This window comes from Aquila chrysaetos, chromosome 5, assembly GCF_900496995.4.
Source record: "Aquila chrysaetos chrysaetos chromosome 5, bAquChr1.4, whole genome shotgun sequence".
NCBI classification, from domain to species: Eukaryota; Metazoa; Chordata; class Aves; order Accipitriformes; family Accipitridae; genus Aquila; species Aquila chrysaetos.
This window is the reverse complement of record NC_044008.1, coordinates 39481413-39499287: the sequence shown is the minus strand read 5'-3', so window position 1 is coordinate 39499287 and position 17875 is coordinate 39481413. Positions and strand designations below refer to the sequence as shown.

Here is a 17875-nt window from a genome sequence, read left to right as displayed (position 1 = left end):
AGTTTTCCTGATGGAATGGGAAAATCCCTGGTAAATCAGATCTAACGAAAAGCATAAATAAAGATTGCAGAATGAGGGAGGGAGAGAGATTAGGGAAGTGGGAATGAAACCGCTCCTCTCTCTCCATCACGCTCCGGACACATCCCTCCCACGGGGAAACCCCGACCCTCCATCAGCGGGGTACCAAAGCTGGGCAGCATCTGGAGATCACCCCCAACTCCTCGGGGAGACCCCAAAGAAGGTGGGATGGGATAGGAGAGGATCTGGCGGGGGGGGGGGACACAGATCAGTCACAAGGGACATGAGATGCTGAGAGCGGGGTGGTCCATGACGCCCCAAATCTGGGCTGTGACGCACAGGTGGGAAGCAGCATTCTCAGGGATGCTCCTGCTGAAAGCTGTGTCCTTCACCGAGTTCTTCATGGGGAGGAATTCGGGCTTTGCAAAGCAGCAAATAAAAGCAGAAAATAATTTAAAAAAAAAAAAACACAAAAATAACCTCTTTCTATTCTTCCTCCACAAATGATGAATCCACCAGCAGCTGGAAACATGATGGCTTTCACAGCAGGAGCGAGGCAGGACGGAAGGACATCCCTCCCCGCAGCCGCCGCTTTGCCGCTGGCACTGGGGATGCCTGGAGCCACGGATGCATGGGACCTGCTGAGGATGGTCATCCTGCGTTTTGGAGCAAAGGAAAGCAGGAGCGAAAGGTGGGGCATGCTGTGGGTTTGGCTTCTCGGGTGTCTCGTAAAGGCTGAGCCTTTCTGTCCCCTTTCCAGGGGCAGAGCTCACTGGCTCCCCCTCGTTTCACATCCTCAAGACACCATCCAGAGAGTTTCAGAAGGTGGTAGGGAACACGGCTCCAGCCTCCGACCTCACGCTGGAGGCTTTGGACATCCCTGCAGGAACATTTCTGCTGCCTTATGTTTTCCAAGACTTTCCAAGGTGGGTTTTTGGGCGGTGCTGACACCCAGGGTTCCACTCTCCAGCACTGGGTATTTTCAAGCATCTTTTATCAATCTGGTTCGGACCGAAACTCCCTGGGCTGCTGGTACCCATCACAGAGGTGACGAGCAGATGCCTATGGGAGAGGGGAAGAGCAAGTCATGGACGGAGCAGTGTTTCCTCCCCAGCCCACGCCTCAGCTGCTCGTTTTATCCCCCACTGTAGTTTATTCAGGTCCTCCTCTGGCCAAAATCATTTGATATCTTTTACCGCCTTCGCCGGATCCACCATGCGTGTTGGAGGTGAGACCTCACCCAGTCCCGCATCGCCGGTCCAAGGTGGATTTCCCAGGAGCAGCATCTCCATCGCAGTTTTACCACCTCCACTCTTTCCTCAAATTACTGTCCCAATATCCCTGCTGATTTTCAGCTCTGCCTGGTTAATGGCAGAGGCAAAGCATGAGCTGGCATTAACCTGCTATTAGAGGAACTCAGAGCCTGGGAGCAGAGGAGTGTCGCAATTGTCGGGGTCCCGGGTGGCCGCATTGTCTCCAGCTGAGCTTCAGGTGCAAATTATTGCATGGAGGAAGTTCCTGCTGAAAACTTCCCCCTGGCCGTGTGGTTACCCTGGAAAATATCATTACAGTAAGGCTGTGCACCGAGGGATCGCTTGCCGACATCCGCCACGCACCCCAGCCATCCCGGGGAGCCACTGCCGGACCCCAACCTGAATCAGAAGGGCCCCCAAAACATCATCTTGTGACGAGCTGCTCGCTAAAGGATGAGTCAGTTCGGGTCCACGCCAAAAAGTGTGTTCAGCACTTTTGAACATACCCGATAGGAGGCAATAAATAACACGTATGCGCACACGCCGCCTCGCCTCTTGCAGACCTGGGATTGCCACCTATCGTCGCGGTTCAACTCTAGGACGAGAATCTCTCCTTTCTCCCATTGCCGCTAAACTGGATGGATTTTCCCAGGCTGGATCCCTGCTTTGGGCCGATTCCCTCCCCTCGTTGGGGTGTCCCCCCCCCCGCCCACACACACACACACACATAGAGGCCCGTGGTTGCTATTTTCCTCCTGCCCAGGCAAGTCCTGCAGCAGGGACCTTTGCTAGGATGATGCTCCTCTATCCCGGGCGCGCTGGCGTTTTTTTACAAATCCTGCAGAAATCGGCCCCAAATATGACCCACGGGGCGGGGACGGACATTTTGCACTCAGAAGGGACCAACCTTAATAAGCCTGTTATTTAAAGGGCGGGGGGGAAGAGTGGGGAAACTGAGGCAGCACAGCCCCCCCTCCAAGCAAGCGCCACCCCCCTCCCCAGCCCTGCCTCAGTTTCCCTAGACGCTACCCCCCCTCTCCCCGCTCTGCACCTTGCTAAAGGGGCTCCCGGCCCCTTTAAACCCCCCCCCCATTCCCCCCCCCCCCCGCCGCCCGGCGGAGGCTCGGCCCCTTTCTCTGACACAGCAGCCGCCGGGGCGAGCCGAACCGGGAGCCGCGGGGAGCGGGGAGGCTGCGGCCGGGGCCGGGGGCCGGGCGCCCATCACCGTTTCGCCCGCCCCATGGCTCTACCCGGGGCGCCGGGCGTCGCTCGCCCCGCTCCGCCCGCCCGGCGCCCGGGGGGTGGCCGGCCCTGAGCCGGTAACGCTACCGTCGGTCTGTCCCGGGAGGGGGGGGGGGGGGGGGGCACCGGGGGAGGGTGCGGGGGTGAGGGCAAGGGGGATGGAAGATGAGAGTACCGATATCCGACATCGCCGGTGCCCCGGAGGATGCGGGTACCGGGGATGGAGGATGCGGGGAGCGGGGATGGAGGATGCGGGTACCGGCGATGAAGGATGCGGGTACCAGGGAGGGAGGATGCGGGGACCGGAGGATGAAGGATGCGGGTACCAGGGAGGGAGGATGCGGGGACCGGAGGATGAAGGATGCGGGTACCAGGGATGGAGGATGCGGGTACCGGCGATGAAGGATGCGGGTACCAGGGAGGAAGGATGCGAGCAGCGGGGATGGAGGATGCGGGTACCGGGGATGGAGGATGTGGGTACCGGGGATGGAGATGCGAGCATGCCGGGGCTCCCCCCTCCTCCCTGTGCGCACCCCCGAGCTGGGGGGATGCCCCCCCCCCCAACTCCGCCTTCGCCCATGCTGCTTCCCACCCCCCGCGGGAAGGTGGGGGGGGGCATTTGGGGGCAAGGTGGGTTTTCCCCGCTTCCTCGGCCGAGGTGGGGTTGGGGCTTGAAGCCGGGAGGAGGATGGTGAAGGGATGGCTCCCGCGGGGGGAGGAGGCTGCCTGACACCCCCACCACCAACAACAAAGCAGAGGGGTCCCCCGGGACGTGCCCCCCCTCCCCGTCACCTCTGGTAACATCTCACCCCTTCCAACAGCGACCGAAGGAAAGTGGCCCCCGGACAATTCTTGTGCCACGCAAAAGCCCTGAGAGGGGAGGAAGAAGAGGAGGAGGAGGGGGAGGAAGTAAGAAAAGGAGAAGGGGAAAAAAAAAAAAAGACAAGGAAGCACTTGGACTGGAGCCAAGGGGGGTCTGGATCGTGACGGTAAGTTCCTGAGCTGCATGGCTGTCTGGCTGTCCGTCCATCCATCCATCCCTCTGGCTCAGTGAGACCCCTCTGTGCCCAGTCTCCAGGTCTCAAACTTGGAGGTGGGGGGGGCAAGAGGGGGAGTCCCAGGGACAGTGCCAGGCTCCATCCTGCTCCCCCCCTCAATTAGGGGGGGCCACTGTGGGGGCACCCAGGGGCTTGTCCTGATGCCGGGGCTGAGATTAAGGCAAGGCGTGAGTGGGCAGAGGCCCCCCCCCCCCCCAGCTTTCTGGCTCCAGAAGGGATGGCTCCCTCATATTGTCTGTCTGTCTGTCCTTGCAGGAGGGGACCCTGGGCTCCCCAGGACGCCTGCACCCAGCTGGGACACCCCCACCACCCGGCGTTGGAGCTGGCGACCCCAGAGTGAGGGCCCGACGCGGGGAGCACCATCGCTCCGCGGGGACACCCAGCCCCGCGTCCCCCTCCCCGGCACTGGGGAGCAGGCAAGGCGTGAGCCGCTGGATTTTAGCTTCCTGGGACATCCGAGGGACTCTTCCTCTTCCTCCTCCTCCTCCAGCTCCGCCGCAGCAGCCAGGTGAAACCCTGCCCGACCAGGCAGCGCTCACCTTCTCCGCTCGCCCCATGGCCACCCCACATCTCCCCACGGCCACCGGCTGAGCCCCCTCCGCAGCGTTCCCGATTCCGCATGGTGCATCCTGACCCCGCTCCCCGCTCCAAACCGGAGCCCCCCGACCTCGCAGGGAGGCGAGCGTGCGGCTGGGACTTTCCTGGAGGCAGGGGAACGTTAAGATGTTGAAAGCTCCCCGGCCGAGAGGGGCTGCGCGGACGCCAGGCCACCCGGCTAGAGGGGAGCAGGATGGACAGAGCCGTTGGGGCCGGGAACCGAGGCCGGTAGGGAAGGATGGACTCCCGGACCTGCCAGGACAGGCAACCCAGTGACCACCCCAGCAGCAGCAGCAGCAATTGTAGCAGCGGCAAGAGTAATTGTGAAAGGGAAAGGATCCGGAGTCGGATGAAAATGGTGATCGGGCAGCTAGAAGGCATCTTACAGGAGCTCAAGGAGGTGGCCAAGGAGCTCCGGGAGGTAGGAAAGCCCCCGGGGTGCCATCGCATCCCTGCGCGGGTCACGGTAGCCGCTGGCCCCAAATGAGGGTGCCTGTCCCCATCCCTCTGCCCGTCCCCTGCCTCCAGGGCCAGACTGGGGGGAGCAGAGCCAGCTCAGCACCCGCAACCCACCAGCCCCAGGAGGGACCTGGGGTGGCATGGCCCGGCTGATGAGCAATAGGATTTTTCGAAAAGAGAGAGGAGAAAAAAAGAGGCACGGCTTGCAAAATTGCTCTTGACCTTGACACCGGGATTTGCTTGGGGTCAGGGGGCCCGGCCGAGGCACCGGCCCTGCGGGTGCCGGCAGTGGGAGAAGCACTGCGGGGTCACACACCGGAGCTGGGGAGGTGCCGTCGGCACCATGCCACTGTCACCTATGCTCTGCTTTGGTGGGGGCTTGGGGGGGGGGTTCCAGGCCCCTCTCAAACCAGGGAGGTGGACGGAGAGGGGACGGCGGGTCCCTCTGGCATTGCAGAGAGCACCAAAAATATGGCATCAGCCCTGGGTGCGATGGGGGGGGGTCCACAGGGCGGGCAGGGGGCCAAAGCAACCGGCTGTCCCGTAGCCTGGCTGTCAGGGTCCATCGCTCCTGCAAAAAAAAAAAACAAAAAACACATATATACACATATAAAGTGTGGTTGTAGTTTCCTCCCAGTACTGAGGCACAGCAGAGTCAGTTTGGTGGGGAATTTAATATTTCTGCGGCTTAAGTGTTTGGGCCACATGTCTACAAGGTGGAGGGGAAGGGGACCTGGATGGGACTGGTAATTTAGGACATCTCTGCAGGTGGCAGGGGAAGTGGTGGACAGAAAGCGTGCAGTAGCCTTGAGCACGGCGTGGCAGCTTGCTTTCGCAATAGGGCAGGCGGGCATTTGCATCCTCTCTGTGGCCTGAGCCAAGCACGGGGCTATATCCAGAGCCGTGCGAAACTTCATCTCCCCCAGGAAGGGCAGAAACTGGTGGAACTTTTGCCATGGGGCCACCATGGAGCAGCCCCGCTTGGGTCGGTGACATTTGGGTGCCACCCAGAGAGCGCTGATGTAGATGGACCAATGTCATCCTCGGTGCAGACGTGGCCATGGTCAGGGAGGTGACATCTTCCAGCCTGAAGCATCCCCTGGGATGCAGTGTCCTCCTTTGGGATGGCTCCGCTCAGTTCTGGAGATCTTAGAGAGCGTGACCCACCAGGAAAGCCAGCGCCGGGGGGATGCCACATCCCACCACGTCTCATGGGTCCCCACGAGGGCTCAACCTGGTCGTGGCATCCCTAGAGATATTCCTTTCTCCCATGGCTTTGCTGGTCCTTCCCGCAGCAGAAAGCAAACCTTGCCACCCAAAGCAAAACCCCCCCCAGTCCCCACAACACCAATGGGGGAGTCCAAAACCCCTTTGACAAATCTCTGATGGATTAAAAATGGTCATAATAGTAATAATCGGGAGGCAGAGCTGTTTTCCATTTAGCCTAAGCTCACTTCATGCTCCTCCAGGAGCTTAAAGAGGCCTTTAAAGCGAGGATGATGGCAACTGACCCCTTTTATTGAGCCCACGGATTTAAGGCCAGGTGGGACCAGCACAATCATACAAGCATCCCTCCTGCTGAGGATACAAAGGATAAGGAGGACCGGGATGGGATAAATCTCTGACCATTTCACAGCTGAGGCCTGGGTGTGCTGCCCACCAAGCTTCAGGTGGCTCCACAAGGTCCCCGTCCAGCTCTTGGGGCCAGAAGGACCTTGAGCATCTCTGCAGCATCCTTGGTAGGCTGCCCAGGTCAGGTTGTACCACTGCATTTCGGAGCAGGGAAGAGGAGAAGGTGGCCTGAGGACACAGGGGAGGGGTAAAGGGCTCTCGGCATTCCCTGAAGATACGTTTTGGGAAGCAGGCTTAAAGGAGGAGGAATAACGTTGGAAGGTGGAAAAGCTGAGCTGGGTGCAGCAGGTCCCTGTGCTTTGAGGAGCAGAAGGTGGCCAGAGGACACCCAGCCTCTGCCCCTCACCCCAGGGAGACCCTGCTGTTGTGCCAGGGAGGGCGTCCATGCCCCATGAGATGGCTTCTCCAGAGGGTGCTGGGAAGCACTGAGGCCTGGAGGTGATTTTTCCATAGAGCTGGCACGTCCCCAGACACTGGTGACCTCCCAGGCTGTGTCCCATAGCCGCCCTGGAAAAGCCCCTCACATCATGGGAAAACGCGGCCAGGTCAGTGTAGAGCCAGCCATGAGGTCCCCACCACGAGGTGGGTCCTAAACTTCAACCTTTCTCAGCAACTCCTACAGCACAGCCTTATAACTTTGCATCAACTAGTTGAATTTATACAAAACAGCTTAAAACTCAGTACAAGAGCGGGCTCCGGAGCTAAAACACGCCGGTCCAGCTAAACCAGGCTCCAGCAACTCCAAAGAAACAGAGGTCTGGTTTTCCCCAAACCAAGCAGACGTTGAGCATTAGAGGCTTTGGAAATTCAACCCCTTATCTTCTGGATCGCTCAGAGCGAGCGTGATGAGAGCACGTTACATGGAAATCTCTTTCGAGCCCACCCAGACAAGTATGTGGTAGACACCAGGCTGGCAAATTGTAAGCTCTAGGATGTTGGTGAAAGAGAAGCTGGAAAAAATAATAAGGCCCTGTAGTTATCTACTTTGTACGTAGCGATGCTCTTCCTCGGCTGGAGGTGAGGGCCAGGACATGGGGACAATGCTGGGGACAGGCAGCCCTGCAGCCCCAGGCAGGGACTGATGGCCCCAAGCCTAAAAGGGCTCCTGGGTGGGGGTCCCAGGAGGGGCTCCTCAGGGCCACCAAAGCCCTTTACTGCCCACAGGGCCCTGGCACTTGTGATATTGGTTTATTCTCTGACGGAGCCACCACATTCGGAAATGTCCATCCCTGCCACCATCTCTGGGCTCAGAGCCTGGCCAGCGGGTCGAGGCACAGGGCTAGATATGCTCGGTGAGGGCGGTGGTGGACCCGATCCTGCTGCACCAGAGGCACCTGTGGAGCCAGAAAACCTTCACTGGGCGATGCTGGAGGCCACTGGGTGATGCTGGACCTGCTCCTTCCAGGTTCTCCTTGCAAGAGGAGCTGGGTACCAGGACTTTGCAGGTCTGAAGGAAGCAGACGGGTCATAACCGCCTTGCAAAAACAACCCCCAAAGCCATCAAGACCCCTGTGTGGGCACGAGGGCTTTCACCCGGGGATGATTCCTGCTCCAAAAACCACTCACCAGCTCCAGGCGCAGCTGGCTCTGGCTCACATAAGGCTTTTCTCCCAGGTTGTCCCTGCTTCAGCAGAGATTTTGAGTCCCGGACTCGGGCAGGATTGCGGGATGCTCCGGGGGGGAGGCTTCAGTGGGGGACCCCAGGGCAGCCCCGCTCCGCTGGCCCGTCCCTGGGGATGCGACGTGGGACCAGACCCTGGTTCAGGCTCCATCCCCAGCTCCCGGGAGTAGTTCCCACCTGAAGGCTGTCATTCCCAATGTCCGTTTGGATTCAGGATGCTGTTTTACCGGTTTCTCCGCTCCCACTCTCCCTCCCTCCCTCGTTCCCTTTTGTGTATATAATTATTCCCCAGCACTCCAAGACAGGGCTGTATTATATGCGGGGAAAATGATTATTAAAATCTTTGATTGAAATCACACACTGGAAGTAGAAATCAGGCAGGAGGCAGGCAGGGAAGGCGCTTCCGCCGAGCGCTTGCCACACTGCCTGCCCTCCCACGTGCCTCGTGCCAGCCCTGGCCTTTTCCCGCAGGAATAAGAGCGATGCCATGGGGAAGAAGATACCCCAGGAGGTCCCAGCCATCTCCACTGCAAGGCTGAGCTCCTTCCCAACCTTGGGGGATTAGTGCTGGGGGTCGGAAACCATCCCCGGGGTATATTCAGAGGTGGGAAACAGAAACAAATATCTGTGCGAGTCTCCCTAGGTGTAAACCCCACAAAATCCCCGGGAAGGGTCCTACCACTCCTGCGCCCCCTGACATGGGAGCAGCGGGGTCCCACCACCAAGGGAAGCAGCACCGAGGGGTCCCCTCCAAGCCTTTGGCAGGAGGAAAATCCTCCCTGCAACCCCTTATGATAATAAATACCTTAATAATGTTGTAATCAATAGGTGATTAGCTGGGAACGCTTGGGAAAGTTCACGGCGAGAAGGCGGCTTATTATTCTAATAATAACATGTTTTAGAGATCTGCACAACGATTTTGAACTATTTAGCGGCTGATGATCTAGCAAATGATCCCGAGATCTGTGGCACACTCATTTATAAGCATCAGCTCGGGGAAGAGAGGCCCCTGTAACGCAGCTTCAGTTTGCGAGCTCCAATTAATCATTTATTCCTTATTAAATATTTACTCACCTTGCCTGCGCCAAGAAGTGGTTTGGGAGATGCGGGAAGGTCCCTGCTCCAGGAGTGTTTGGCTGCGGGGTCATGGGGCTTTGGGGTGGCTCTTTTCCCCCGTGGAGGGAGGAATTGATGGTGTCAAATGCCTCCGGGGTGATTTGATGCTTTGGGAATAGTGTTGGGGATTTTTTGCACGGGCCACGCGGTCCCGTTGCACATCCCCTCCGTGCATCAGCTGGCAGCAAAGCACGCTGCAGGGCCAGGCGGGTCAGATCCAGCCTGGGAAAGCAGCTGCGGAGAATGGGAAAATGCTTTGGACCCCAAAATGCGCCGCTGCTGGTGCGCAGCGGGGTGCTGGGGATGGAGACCGAGCCAGCAGCCGAGGGAGCGTGGGGTCTGGGGGGGGGGATGCACAAAAATCCCTGCTCCCTTCTCCCAGCCCGGCTGGGGACGAGAGGCTTGGCTCTGGGTTGGAAAAACAGTTGCATCTCACAGGAGGGCAGCTGAGGGGACGCACGCGGGTCCCTCCATCCTTGAAGCAAAGACACCCCAGGCAGCGCAGTGCCCCATCCCTCCGCTTTGATCTCCCCACCCCGGACCCCCCCCTTCGCCCAGGGATACCCACCCTGGGTGCCGATCCGCTTTGCCCACCCGCTTCAAGGGCCGGGCCGGGATGAAGGGGCCGTTAGATCGCACCACTTTGATCCCAGCATCTTCCAGCTCCTTCCCCGGCCTCGGGAATATGCATTACCAATTACCAGCCATGAAGCCTTTGAAGTCCCCTCTCATCCTCCCACCTCGTCCCTCACCTCTCCAGCATCTTCTCGAGCTTCCAGGAGGTTTAGCTCCTCGGTAGGAAACAGCATGGCCAAAATGTGGAAGCTGGAGCCACCAAGCCAACTCGCAGCCAGGGACCTCCGTGCCTGATCTGCAGCCAATAACCAAAAATCCCATTAAAAAACAATGATGCTCCAGATGTTCAACATCTGCCTTAGCTGGGGAGGTAAACACCCAATTTGGGGCACCCAGGCTTTTATCTGAAAAGCTTCTGGCTGCCGGCAACGGCCATGGGTGTGGGGGAACGTCCGCGAGGTGAGTAGAGCACCCAGCACTCCCAGTTGGGTTGAATGGTGCGAACTGGTTTTTTGGTGGGGGGATGAAATGGTCGTCGCCACGGTTTAGCGCATCACTGCTCGGTGCCCATCTCTGTGGGGTACCACAGGTACCTCAAAGCTCATCCCTTTGGGCGAGAGCTGAGCACCCTTGGCCACCCAGCACCTGCTTTCAGGGCACTTGGGCGCAGCAGGATGAGGCCCCTCAGTGACACCACACACGAGGTCAAGGGGAATTCTTTTTGCTCCTTATTTTCCCACTGCCAGGTATCCCTGGTTTGACCAGGGATGTTCTGCTGTCCCCAGAAAGGTGACCCTTTGCCACAAGGTGAAACTTAAAGGTGAGGGAGGATGGGGACACGTCCTCTCTCGGTCACCCCTCAGCACCTCCAGCACATGCCGGGGACACCTTGACCTTCATCGCCTGCTTGTAGGGAGACAGAGCCACCCTGGTTCCCGGGGGATGAGAGCATCACCAGGGTCTCACCCCAAACCACCCGATTCCAGGCAGCGGGATGGGATCTGGTCCATCCCTCCCTCCCCATTGCTCTCACCCTGGCTCCCGCTGCCAGCAGCGATGGCCTCAGCTAAAAAAGCTTTGACAACCTGTCTAAAGAAGGAGAAAAGGGGGGAGAAAACCCCAAATCCTACTTTACATTTAAATCCTTAGCGGGTACCAAGTGTCACATAGGTATTTAACATGTCCCCGCCCCGTGCCACCACCACCCGTTTAAAATAGAAAGCGTTCCTAAAAATAGCCCTGAGTGAGCCACTGCTGATGTGACACTAATCCCCATGTGCTGTGACGAGGACCGGGATGAGGACCAGGATGGGGATGTGCCTCCTCCTGGCACCGACCAAGCCCAAATCGCAGGAGGTGATGAGGATGAGCAGGGACCCTGGGTGACAGGGACCCAACTCAAAGCCCAGGGAGATGCTCGCCCTGAACCCAGTGTTGTAATCGCTGAGTCTTTGTGAAAACAGAGGTGATCTCATTTTAGCTGAGGCTTTCAGCAGAATCATTTGCTGCCTTATTAAAAAATAATAATAGCCGGGTGTTTCCCAAAGGCAGCTCTTTTCCTGCCCTTTTTCCTAATTCTTTCTTGTCACCGAGAAAGAAGAGGTCACATCATCTTTTTTTTTTTTTTCCTCTTTTCCTCAAGTTTCACCCTTTGTCCCCCAAAGAAAAGAGGAAAAAAAAAATGGTAAAAAAAGAAAAAAAAAAAGAAATGTGATGGTGCACTGGGAACAGAAGAAATCACCTTTTCTAATTTCAAGACACTCTTACAGATGCTGGTGCGGATGCTCCCAGCTTGCCCTCAGCACCTTTCAAAGCCAAAGCTTGAAGGATGGATGGGCCCCTACCCATCCTCCCTGGAGGTCTTGTGTGGGCAAGGAGGCAGGAAAAATAAGTCGGATATCACGGTTGAGGCGCTTAGGTAAAGCCCGTTGCCTTCTGCTGCCTGGGATGAGAACCATTCACCTCACTATCCCCGGCATTACCCTGCTTTGGGGACCCAAATTCCCCCCAGGGAGATGTAGGTCCGAGGTCCATCCCACAAGAAGGACCAGGGATGGGCTTCAAGAGCTCCATCCAGGAGAGAAACCATCTGTGGGGCCAGCATGTGGGGCTGGGGACAGGTGCTCATGCAGCACAGGAAAGCAGCTTATATTGGCTCCTGGGCCATGGGCAGAGTGGGGTGGGGGTCCCAGGTGGGGCTGATCAGGGCCATTAAGGTGTATTAGTGACCATCCCCATGGGCTCAGGTCCTTTTATTTCCAACCCACCCCTTTTTCTCTGGAAAGATGGTTTTTTTGGCGTCTTTCATTGCCAACGTGTCCAACGCGCTCCCAGGCAGCGCTCCCCAGCCCTTCAACCTGCGTTTTCCTGGTGGCATCAGCTGGTCCCATCAAGGAAAGGGTCTCCCCGTTCCCAGGTCTCCCCAGTTGCTCTGCTCTGTGTTTGCAGCAGGCAGCAAAAGCACACATCCAGCCCCATCAAACCCAAAAGCACACATCAAAGCCTTCACCCAAACCGTATCGGACCCCTATGCCCCTTGGGGCTGTGCCCCCGCACGGAGGTGACGCTATTTTGTCCTCTAGAGATGCTCATCCAGGTTGTCCCCAGGTTGTCACACAGGGTTTGGTAGCCCAAGAAATGGTCCTAGCTGAAGCCAGAGCCCGGAGATGTCCCATGGGGACCTGCAGCTGATTTAAAAGAGGGGGTGCTGCGTGCCCATGGCTGGATCCCCCCAACAAGCAACTGGGGGGTTGGGGTCCGTCATCCTTCGTGCCATCTCCTCAGGAGCTTGGCAGAGCGGGAGAGCTGCACGGGCAGGATTGTCAAAAAGTGAAATTTGGAGCTCGAATATGGGGATTTTATTAAAATTAGGTCAGCAGAATGTAATGGAGCCACTTCGGCTGCTGGCAGCGTAATCATCCCCCGGGCTCCTAGTTTCAGATGCCCACGCGTCCTCATCCACCGCGAGGCCTTTGCGAGGAGCCTGCCCTGCTGAGCTGTGGTTTATGGTGCATTTCTAGCGATTTACGGTGTTGACCCAAACCTCCGCGCGCCGGCATCTAACAAAGGGATGCAGAGACCGAGGGCAACCTGGCACCGTGACAGCAGCTTCGGGGTGCCCACCCTTGGCCACCCAACATGAGGGTGGGATGGGGTGTCTGAGCCCAAGGACTCAGTTTTCCCCACAAAAGCGCTCGAAAAAATGGAGTTATGGGATAACAGCAGCATAAAAATGTCAGAGAAATGTGCCATGGTTAATTACTCATTGTGGATGAGAGGTCCAACACCCATTGATGAACCTTGGGACCGGTGGAGATACGACAAGGTTTTTCAGTGGCGTGAGGAGAAGGAAAGGAAACATGTATTGCCCATTGATTTGTCTTCCCTCCCTTATTTTGGGAAATTTGGGGCTGATTTCCACCACGAAAGGGCATGCGGAAGGGCAGCGGACGGAAAAAGACGGGGAGAGAAAGGCAATAATGAAAAATAACCAGAAAAAAAAAACGTTTGTGCATGAAGAAACCACCTGGAAAAAGCCAAGCAAAGGGGGGGGGGGGTTTCGCTCCCAAATGCTCCATGTGCAGCACTGGGGGGGCCAGGGAGCAGCGGGAGGGACACAGCCCCGGGGTGCCGGGGGGCACCGATGCCCTCGGATGCCCGTGCTGGGGGCGGAGGGGGGGCACAAAATGCATCGACTAGATGCATAAAGAGGTACAAGGGGTATCGAGGGGTTCCCCCTAGCCCCCCCCCTTGTCTGCCGCTGCCCACCTCCTGCTTGGCAGCGCCGGGACCGGCCAGGCCCTCTGCCAGCTCCCCCGGAGAGGGGAGGGGAGGCGAGCCAGCAACCCTGCCAAAAATACGCACTTCCAACTGCTGCCGAGTTGAAATTTCACGTCGTGCTCTGCCTCCCACACAGACTAAAGCCACACACGCCCCCGCATGCGTATCTACGCGCAGAAACCACCAGCCGAGAAACACCACGATGCTCCTGCAGACGCGGCGATGGCTCCATCCGGATGCCACGGCAGCGGGCTGCTCGGCTGGGACTGGGGAGCCCTGGGCAGGATTAGCGCTGTGCTCAGCGCTGGGCAGCTCTTGAGCTGGATGGGATTAAGGACTCGAAGGTGGGTGGTGACCTTTTTGCTCCCAAAGGTCGTCAGATGGAGACCGTGGTCCATGGGAGCCATGGGAGCAAGGAGGTCTTCCCCTTCCACCCCTGCCAGTGGCTTGAACATCAGCTAGGACATTACATCTATTATTTTTAATCTTTTTAAGGGCTTGTTTTATTCATGCCCCATGTGGGGTCCGTCCCCTGGGGCGTGGCAGGGCTGTGACCCCATCCCTAAGCCACCACGGGTCTTGATATACTCAACACCTTGCAAGAGATGGAGGATTGGGGACCGAACCCATCAGCATCCCAGCCAGGGCAGGGGGTGACAGCACCGTCCCTGCAGCCCCCCCCCCCCCCCCACCTTCCCATGTATTTCATCACACCACCTTGGGACATTTTCCACCCTCTGCCTCAGTTTCCCCAACCACTGAGGTGCCTTTTCCAGGGGGAATAGGCGGCAGTCGCTGGTGGCTCCCCATGGTCAAGTGCGAGGGACCGAAGGGCACCACGTGCACGGGGATTTGGGGTGGTCCCAGGGGACAAGGCAGACCCCAGGGCCACCCTGGGAAGGGCCAACCCTGCTGCACCCAGCACCCAGGGGCACCCAAGGCTTCGCTGCCTGCCTGGGGCCCATGGGTGCTGTGCCACCGGGTGGGCTTTGGTCCCTGCTGAGGGGCTCCTGGAGCGGCTCCACTCGGGCTGAGACCTCCTAACTCATCACACCAGTGGTGCCGGGGGAAACGGCAGAGATTTCGGGACGTGCTGTTATTACGGAGCAAAAACGGGAGGGTCCCGTCCAGCAGCTCCTCTCCGCCCATCCGTCCGTCTGTCTGTCTCCAGGTGGTGAGCCAGATCGACCGACTGACGTCCGACTTCGAGTTCGAGCTGGAGCCGGACGACTGGACAACAGCAACGGCCAGCAGCACCTCCAGCAGCGAGAAGGGGGGAGGCGCCTTCGAGCTGGGACCCCTCGATTTTGTCGCCTCCGACATCCTCTCCGACAGCTGGGAATTCTGCTCCTTCCTGGATGCTTCCACCCCTTCCGACCCTGGCGACGGTCCCGAGCCCCCCCGTCCGCAGCCCCCGCCGGCTCGTCAGCCCGATTACCGGCTGATGAACGGGGGGATCCCCATCACCAACGGTCCCCGGGGTGGGGGGACCCCGGATTCATCCAGCGAGGAAGCCTTCGGCACAACGGCCGGCCAGAAGATCTCGCATCACCGGCCGGCTGGCACGCGGGAACGGGTCCGATTCAGCGACAAGGTGCTTTACCACGCTCTGTGCTGCGACGACGACCGGGACGGTGACAGCACGGTGTCTCCGGGGGATGATGGCACCGAGGAGCCCGGCCGTAAGGTGCTGGCGGGGCCACCCTCGAAGCATCCTTCCACCGGTGGTGGTGGTGGACCCCCGGCGCGGCGGCTGACGAGGAACAGCAGCACGCAGACCGTAGCCGATAAAAGCACCCAGACGGTGCTGCCTTATATCCCGGCCAAGCAGAAAATTAAAAATAAAAACTGACGCCGGCTCCGCCGCACGGATTTGGGGAGGGCGGGTGGACGGGGGGATTCCTGGGGAGGGACAGAAAAAAAAAAAATATATATATATATAAATATATATTTAAATAAATCAATACTAATAATAAAATCAACATGAAAAGGTGGCAAAGAAGACAAATGTCCCAACTACCTACCCGTCATTTTCGAGGCTCAGGGAATTTTCAAACTGTTTTTTTTGTGGACAGAAGCTTCAGATCAATAAACCGTCCATCATGGAGAAATAATAACAATAACATATATATATTATATGTATATATGTACCAAGAGAGGGAAGCCTATATGGCGGGGAAAGCCAGCACATCTGAGGTTGTGGCTGGGGGATGGATGGGGAGGTGGGGATGCTGGAGGGGGGAATGGCTGGACCAGGGAGGGCAAATGTCCCTCCCTGGGACATTTTATCCCTGTTTGGCTTAAGAAGAGCCCGTGTGATCTGCTTTGTCATATCCAATGTCTGAGTGGAGCGGGGATGTCCCCCCCCCCGGCCGGCACGTAGCCCAAGAGGGATGGAGAGGGGCTTGCGGAGAGCGAAACCACACCAGTGCTGAGGAGACAGGGTGGGGAACCACACACGCACCCCCCACACACAATTTCCATCCTTTCTACCAGGTGCAGGGGAAATATCAGTGACCTCCAAGTCTTGCGATCGTCTTAAAATGATGTGAGAAATGTCTCCAGCTTTCCTTTAGGTACCCGCTTCTAGTTTTGCATTTCAAAAGCCGCAGCCCTGATTTGGGAGGAAAAAAGCTGGATTTGCTCTAAAAAATGAAGGAATCTGGACCTCCAAATCCACCCTTGGCATTTTTTCCAGCTTCCAGGTTTTGCCGAAGAAAGGGGTCGGTGCAGCACCTGGTCCTGGCGACAAACACCCCGTGTCCTCCCCACCGGCTCTTCCTCCTGCAGAGATGCATTTGCATCGCCAGCCCTCGAGCATCCCCAGCATGACGGTGTTTTTTCCAAGCCTGGCAGCACAAAACCACCATCTTGACTCCTTGTTTTTAATCCAGGTCAGAGATGATCCGTTTCAAGCCTTTTCCCGGTGCCACCCTGAGTGTCACCCCAGAGCCAGTAGCATAGCTACTGCGGGCAAGGGACACTCATACAAAACACCCGTCAAAAGAGGAAGCGCCAGTGATCCAAACACTCTAAATCCAATCCAAATCGTAGCAGGAGAAAAGCCTTTCACCCAAATTATGTTGAATTACATGGGGTTTTTTTAGTTTTTAGGACCCAAGGGACATGGCATCACCTGGGGGATCAGCATATGTTCCCACCACGTGCAGAGCCTGGGAGGGTCCGGTGTCTCCCATCCATGGAGCATCCATCCAGGTTCCCACCAGGACATCCCAGCCCCTGGGAGAGGGAAGAGCCCTGTAGAGGGGACTATGGGGGGGAAGATAATGCTGATGATGCTGATGCATCATCTTCCTCCACGTCTGCCCCTACCCCCAAGGCTGGGACCCCGAGGGGAGCATCAGCTCCTGGTTTTTCACAACAAGGGATGGGATGTCCCCATCCCACGTCCCAGAGAGGGGACAGCCAGGCTCACCCAGCACCAGCACGGGAAGATGTGGGACTTTCCACTCCCTCCATTACTCGGCATGTCAACAGCTGGTTACTTATTTATTTTTATGAGCTTTTTACAGCCTGGCCCCATTGTAAAAGCATGATTAATAGATGTAGCTTTGTTCTTTAATAACTCCTCCCGAAGGATGCCAGGAAGAGCACGAGGCAAAAATTCAGAGCAGTCGGAGCTGCACGAGGAGATGCTTTCTGGCTGATCCGGATTTGGGGGCACCCGCATGGCCTGCAGCCCCAGAATGACCTGCAAAAGCAGCCAGAGGGGAAACTGAGGCACGACACAGGGATACAAAGCTCCAGCTCCTGCACAGCTCAGGGCAAAGCCGCTCACCTTGGGGCCGGGGATTTAAAGCCAATTGCTGCAGCCAGGGCCATACGGACAAGCGTAATAGCTTCTTCCCCCACATTTCTATTAGGAATGAATTTACAGCCGTGCAAGCTTTATTTCATGCTCTCTGATAAATCCAAGTGACGGCGGTGGTAAGCGCTGTATTAACCTTTCAGGCCCACAGATGGAAAACCTCCATAAAACAGGGGTAAACAGAGACGGGGGCAATTCCTCCGCTCCCCTTTGCTCGGTGTAAGGGGTAATAAAAGCCACCACTGATATATGGAGAACCACGGGCAATGTCCTTGCTGCTCCTCTGCACACCCAGAGGGGTTTTGCTATTATTATTATTTAGCTGGAAAACCTGCTGGGTTTGGGGTTTTTTAGGGTAAAATTCAAGAGGATGGGAATGATTATTAAGACGGATATGGAGAAACCATTCAAACTAGTAAAAATGGCTTTGTTACACCAGTAACAAGGTTATTAATGATGTTGTTAATTGCACCACCAACCTAGTTATTAATGATGTCGAATTAATGGACTTTGCTCTTGCTGGGACAACATCCAGCTCATCAGGGTTAGCCTGTGGCCACGAGGAGGGCGATGGGGGAACGCAGCCAGAGCCAGACTGGGAAAACACCTTGTCTTTCTCTTGACTTCATATATTAACAAATGAACGAACCTTTCCCCCACAGCATCCCGGCAATGTCCCTGTCCTCCATCCCCA

General features: G+C 57.2%; 1 protein-coding gene across 2 annotated transcripts; it reads left to right on the top strand.

Annotated features, from left to right (window-relative positions):
* Window positions 1-2419: 2419 nt before the first annotated feature.
* INSYN1 (inhibitory synaptic factor 1) lies at window positions 2420-15475 on the top strand. Of its 2 annotated transcripts, none has more exons than XM_030016379.2 (4): window positions 2420-2590; window positions 3335-3502; window positions 3827-4589; window positions 14524-15475. In XM_030016379.2, the coding sequence occupies exons 3-4, from the start codon at window positions 4407-4409 to the stop codon at window positions 15202-15204; spliced, it is 864 nt and encodes a 287-aa protein (XP_029872239.1). In that variant the 5' UTR covers window positions 2420-2590; window positions 3335-3502; window positions 3827-4406; the 3' UTR covers window positions 15205-15475. The 2 variants fall into 2 exon arrangements, with proteins under 2 accessions (XP_029872239.1, XP_029872240.1); XM_030016380.2 differs by having other exon boundaries at window positions 2420-2605.
* The last annotated feature ends 2400 nt before the right edge of the window (window positions 15476-17875 follow it).